The sequence below is a fragment of the Anomalospiza imberbis genome, chromosome 3 (genome assembly GCF_031753505.1).
Source record: "Anomalospiza imberbis isolate Cuckoo-Finch-1a 21T00152 chromosome 3, ASM3175350v1, whole genome shotgun sequence".
Lineage (NCBI taxonomy): Eukaryota > Metazoa > Chordata > Aves > Passeriformes > Viduidae > Anomalospiza > Anomalospiza imberbis.
In genome coordinates this window covers 106438494-106445107 of record NC_089683.1, presented here as the reverse complement: position 1 = coordinate 106445107, position 6614 = coordinate 106438494, and the positions used below count along the sequence as shown (strand labels likewise).

Genomic DNA, 6614 nt, shown 5'->3' with positions numbered 1-6614 from the left:
TTGGCCAAGTTTTCCAGCTGCTGAGGTTACCTCAGCAGAGCCGTCACTGGTGCAGATGTGCAGTGCCTTTGCCCGGACCACTGTGTTTCTGGAGACTTGGAGCATAGTGCTGGGGCTCTGCAGCCCAGCAGATCTGGCAGAGCCTCCAGCACGGGTCAGACTGGGTGTGCATGGCCCAGACTGCTTTTGAACCCTTGGTTTGCACCACCTGGGCAGACCAACACACACCTGGCCCAGCCCATGCCAGTGGGGTCGTTGTGCCTGTGTTAATGCCAGGGGCACCACGCACATGTCTGTCCATGAGCTTGCAATCAACCTGACCTGAGAGGCCAATAGAGACATGGAAAGGATTTACAGGAAGCCATAGAAGGGTTTGGGTTGGAAGGAACCTTAAATATCATCTATGTGTGTCTGTTATATAGCAGAGGGAATTGCCTTTTATGTCGGTCTTGAATCTTGGAGCTCAGACTGACTGCAATGCTGGTCAGCTTTAACTCTGTGTGAGGTTCCATATATGTGTGTCAGACCACATAACCCCAAAATAGGCATTTCTCTAGTGACATTTAGCCTTAGTTTTCCAAATGAACACACTGACTTGCAGCAAGGCAGTTTTTCACAGGATGGAACTGTAAGTATTTATTTACCCAGGGTGTAACTTTCATCTTTCATCAGAATGCAGATATGAGCTGCTTTATGACAGTTTGTAAACTTGCACTTTATAAAAATTTGGAAATAAAACCTTTGCCTAACAACAGTTGTGTTCTTGGAAATCAAGTTCCATCTACAGAAACCTTTTATGTTAGAGATACATCCCACATGTGAGTCATTGTTAAAATTCAATAAATACTTTACAAAAATAATGCTAGCTTTTTTTTAAAAATTAAGACACTTTAAGACACCAGTAGTTCCTCCCAGAAAGCTTCCCTTAAAGAATAGCTTCTTCTGTAGGACACTGCATTCAACATGAGAAAAATGGGGGGAAAGGGCTGGTTGCATCTTTTATCCCAGGGAACTTGTGGATTCCAGTTTTACTGTTCTCTAAAATAATAAACTTCCTTTTCTAAAAAGAAAGAAACAAGCAGATCCAAACATTCTTCAAATAAAAAACTGGGAAGGAACTGTGATCTTTTTGGTTCTTTAACACGGATTCCTTCTCTGCCCTCACTCCTCCAAAGACTTACAGCATGCTCAGTTCACAGGTTCACAGCTGCTTTGGAGACGTAAGCCCCAGCAGATGCAGCTCTGTATCAGACATGTCTCCAGGAGGGGGCTATTTGTAACTCGTGCAGAACCACTGCACCAGGACATTTTCTGGCCCGTAGGAAAGCCACAGCTACATCTTCCTGCAAGCCTACCCCAGGTGGACTGCAAATACCTGAGCTAGAAGGTAACAGGAAGAATTCCAAGAGAAAAATTGGTAGGGATTTTCTATATTCACTTTTGATTATTACTCTTACAAAAAAAAATTCTTTCCTCCTTAGATATGACTGGTCATGAAACCAATTATAGAGAAAACTGATGTTGTAGGTGCATTAATCTTGTAAACCATTCCCATATGGAAGAGTACATTCTTCAATCCTATTGTTTATAACAACTTTTAAGTATGTGCCTCCTCAGCTGGGGCCTTGGGGCCTGATGGTGATGGCAGCTACCCTCCACCCCCTTCATTAGGTTACAGATGGGAAATAAAATGAAATGCACATTATTACATGAACGTTATTGCAGTATAAAATCCTATCAGGACAAGACTTATGTATGTCTGTATGCAACAATATGTGTGTGTGAGACAGAGAGATATGTGTTTATAAATTACACACACTGTGAAAAATACTTATGTATTATATTACAACTATATACATTCATCAGAAAGGAACTGACCAACCCCTGTCGAGGAGCCAATGCAGCAGCCATCATCAGTTCTTTGGCATCCAGGAAACGAATGCTATTTTGCATCTGAAGAAAAGGAAAATCTTCTCAGTATTCCCTTGCTTCTTGAAACTGCTTGTAGTAGTCTTCGTCTGACGGGTTTTCTGTACACTTCTGCCCATTGTTGGGAGGCCGGGCTTCATTGTAGCGGCTCCAGTCACCTTTGCATATGATCCAAGGCAGAATGTCCACTTTGTAGTGGAGTTCTGCTGAGAATTCGATGCTGATCAGGTTCGGTGTTCCTGCCCCTTTGCCCCTGGTGATCAGCTGCATGTTGTCATCATAGCAGCAGTGCTGCGCTGCAAGCGTTGTGCTCTCCAAAGACAGCATGGAGCGGATGCAGTATCGTGCTGTGGGCTTATAGATCTCCAGTTTTTCCTTTGGACCACTCGCATCCTTCCAGCGGAAGTTTTTCCTCTTAAGTCGGTCAAAGATTTCAGCAGTGCTGTACGCAACTTCTCTGGGGTAGGAGCATGGGCAGCTGGGAAGATCGTTGACCACTTTGTGCATATATTTCTTCAGGAACTCGCTCTTGCAGCTCATCCATCTCTCACAGCTATCAGTATCTGTTTCAGGGCAGGAAATGGAAACTTAAGATACATTAAGCAGCATCCCACTTGGTGTGATCAGTGGTAGCAACTTTCTACAGTGTTCTGCTGTAGAAAGAAAGGGCAATCACAGTTTTCTGCCCTGCCCACAGTGTATTGCTGTGCTGTTTTGTCAGATAAAGAAATCATGTGGGACTGATTTCAGTGCCTCAGGCAATGCTAGTCTGAGTTACAGTGCAGAACCAGGCCAGTAGGAATATGTGACACTTTTTCTACCTGGAAAATTCTAATTAAGCTACTGATATCCCCATGTGGCACAAGAGACACTACCATGGGTTCCTAAGCAGCAGAAAAAGGGAAATCACAATGATCTGATGCCAGTCTCCAGTTAGAATCCTTAGTCAGAACACACTCAACAGGGAAAATGGCAGTCAGATGATGAAAGATTAGGTTTCAGATAATGCTAGAGATTACAAGGCGGCAAGCAAGGCCTGTATTACTCTTTTTGAAGTACATTTTAGACCCTAATTCAGTGTTTCTTTAAAAAACAAATACTTTTTTCTATTTGATATTCACTTTTCAAGCATCGATATCTCAAACATGGAGACTGACATCTTATCTGGCAAATGCAGCCAAAAGTGATTCAGGTTCTAAAAGGGCATATGTGATATAACATCAGAGTGGCCATACATCAGCTGGAGTTTATGGTGCCAGAGGCATGACGTATAGCTGGGATTAAAGAGATTTGTAGACCAGTAGCATATTTAGTACCAGCACTTCATTATTTTGCAAGACTCTTGGGAAAATCCAGGTAAACATCCCCTACCTAAAACATTATTTAAGGTGTCTATATCATCCTATGGGCTATCAAAAACCACCTGCATATCTTGCTTCACACTTAATTTAAGAGGACTCTGCAGGAGAGTAACTAACTGGGACCTAAAACTCTTACAGCACACATTCTTGCAAAATATTTACTTAGTGATCTGTGTCCTGTTTTTCTATCTCCTTAAAGAGTCTCATCCTGGCTGTCATTAACTATTGTGCTCTGCTGCCATAGGAGAGAGGTGCTGGGTTACACTATTTATTCAATTAATCCAGCATCCAGTGTCTCTGAGTGGCCACACTATGGTTTCATTGGAGGGACGAAATCAGAACATTGCAGATGTTGGATTGAGTTTTAGATAGTTCGGAATCAAGCCATGCCCTATAAAATTGCATTGGCTACTCCCACTGCAGCACACAGAGCTATAAAAGCAATGCATGCTCATAAAAGTCATTGTATTTTTTTTCTGATGTGACAACTGTATTTTTTTATATGAAATGAAAATGCTTTTATAGGGTCTTCCATTTGAGGCTACTTAATCAAAATAGTAAAGAGTGTTTGATTTCCCCTCCCCTCCATTACTGTGGAGTCTTACAGCTCTTTTCTGAATTAGGACAACAAATAACCCTTTTATGATGAAACAAGCACAAGACTTAAGGGGTGAAAGATTCTATGACCAAAGCAAATTTTCAGATCACAAACAGGAGCAAGATAATAAATGGCTGTTACTATTGACATTTTTAATGCTAAACTCAGTATCTTGACCCCACAGAACTAAGAAAATCCTAAGGAAGTCCCTTATCTGTTACTGAAGGATTGACTAGGCTGCTTACCAACTTCAAACAGTTTGGTTGCATTGAAGTCTTCACTCCCTGCAAGTAAACTCACTTCTGTGGCAGCTGTCCGGAAGGTATCTTCGATCCCTAAGACAAACACGTGTTAGTGGTGCTGGTGTTTTCCCATTAAAACACAATGGAACCAGCTGCCTCCTTGCCACCCCTTCTTCCCCAGGCTCTGCAAGGTGCTTTGTTTTGGCAGGGAACCATTCTGAAGTTGCTGCTGGACTGTTCCTTTAAAACCATAATGACCAAGGAATCTGACCTGTTAATAAGGTAAAACAGGGTGACAGGCCTGAAGACAGGTGAGGAAGATCATCTCTGCACATGGGCAATCATTTCTCAAGGAAGAATGATGCTGTTACAAGAAGATTGATGCTTGTTGGTCTCTCCCAGTGCCAGGAAGTTAAAAGGTTTGAGTAGGCAAGAGATAACCAACCTCTTCAAGCAATTCCATCCCCACCACTTACAGCTGTCAAATAAAATATCAGGATCTCAACATATCAGGATTTACCAGCAGCCTCCAGTTAATTGTTTGCTACCAGTTGAGAGGTATTGCCAGAGATTGCCAGAAAAATGATCTTGCCAAAGTAAACATCCTTTTGTTGCTGCTTTAGTTCAGCCTATTGACACGCCTAGCATTTCTGTGCCATGTAGGCTTAACACATGTAGGTTTTAGGGTTTTTTTTCCTTTCCTCTCCATTGAATTGAAGACCTCTAAGAGAACTGAAAGATCTTTAATATGTGATAACTATATGGTTAATAATGAAGTCTATTCACCACCTATCTTCTTGCCAATGAACTTTCTCCTGATGTCCTGAACTGGGGCATAATAGTGGCTTGCAAATCTTCAAAACAGCCTCAGGCCAATTTTCAATAAAATTATCATAGAGTTTTGCCTTAACTCCAGCACTAGATGTAGAATAATAGATACCCAAGAACCCATTACAAGGCAGTAATTCACTGTTGGAATTATAAAGAGCAGAAGCTGAGCTTTGACCTTGTAATTTCAAAAATGTCAGCACAGCATCAAAGAGTGAATATATTTTGCTTGCTGATCGTTGGAGGTCTGTTATATGACATAATATATTCTTTCAAGTTTTCCACTTTTTGGTGCTAGCTGGTAATAAACACTATAAATACTCCAGAATAAAACTGGAGGTTACTTGCTTTCTTCTGGAATTAACTCATTGTGGTTTTAGGATGTATGAGAGCACGCAGAAACATTTTTCCCTGAACTGCCTTGCAGTTGTTGCTTTGCAATAGAGACATGGATCTATCTGTGAGTGAGAAACTTCTCTCTAACTCTCTCACCAAGTCTTCTAAGTCTCCTCTCCAGCACTGCTGACATTTCACTTCCCATTAAAAAAAGCCTAACCTCCAGTTTAAGAACTTCTGCCTTTCTGAGTCATTAAGTAAACTGAGAATAATGCATACCACCATGACTTGTGTTTTCACTTCTCTCTGATCTTGGGAAGTAATGAACTTGCACCTATCCCCTGCATTGTGGCAGCTACTGCATGACAAATTGGTCTAAATTTAAACACACAGCAACATTTAAAAAACAGTTTTCCATAGCAGCTTCAAATGTTCATGATGTAGGCTTGAGTGCTCAGCTTTGATTTTGCCAAAGTGAAGACTGTGTGATGGCAAAGACACTTCAAAATGTTAAATCCTGTGAATGGCTAGGAGCTAAGGCAAGGTTCCTTGGCCATATTTTCTGAATATAATCAAGCCAAAACTATACATTCCTTCATCCCTGTTCACAATGCAAGCAATGCCATCCACTTCACAGCAAAACAGGAGCTCACTGAGGTAACAGCACAGCTGGCTTGAAATTCTAAAACAGCTCCAAAATTGTTTCAAAGGGAGTAGATTACACCCTTTAGAATACAAAACTTCTGTGCACAAAAATGACTGCCATGACCTAGAGAAAGCCTGTACTTGTCTTTTAAGTCCCAGGGGATGGTGGACTGCATCTAGCAGTGTATCATTACTATGAATAAACGGCGTTGAAAATCGGTGTGTCTTTTCCCACCAGAACCCTCACCTTGCCACAGAACATACAGGCCCCAGGCTTTGTGTGCAGGAGGGCTCTCTCCACCCCTGCTCACCTGTCCCTGCCTCCCCCGGCAGCAGTTCCCACGACCGGTTCCCACCTGGGCAGTTGGGCCTGTCGCAGGTCCGGGACTCGGTGGCCGTGCAGGCGTATCCACAGGACCTGGTGCGCTTCTGATTGCCGCTCCCGCAGGTGACGCTGCACAGCGACCACGGGCTCCAGTCGCCCTCACCATCGATGTAATCTGTGTGAGGACAAATGTGAGGAAGTAAATGAGGAAACAAAACTCCTACTACCCAAAACTACTGTGTAGTGTGTTTTATTAAGAAGGAAAATCATGAATGGGATCCAGATGTCTCTACCTGGAGCTTGGGCTGAATGCCAGGCGCAAGCCTGCTGTTTAAATGGTTTTCACACTT

General features: G+C 42.5%; 1 protein-coding gene across 1 annotated transcript in view; it reads right to left on the bottom strand.

Moving 5' to 3' along the window:
• Window positions 1–609: 609 nt before the first annotated feature.
• Window positions 610–6614, bottom strand: part of ISM1 (isthmin 1) — a 40282-nt gene continuing 34277 nt past the window's right edge. Inside the window, exons 4-6 of the mRNA XM_068186304.1 lie at window positions 6296–6439; window positions 4134–4223; window positions 610–2492 (exon numbers count right to left, since the gene is read on the bottom strand). Coding sequence (XP_068042405.1) covers window positions 1975–2492; window positions 4134–4223; window positions 6296–6439 — 752 coding nt within the window. The 3' untranslated portion in view covers window positions 610–1974. The remainder of the gene's footprint in view (window positions 2493–4133; window positions 4224–6295; window positions 6440–6614) is intronic.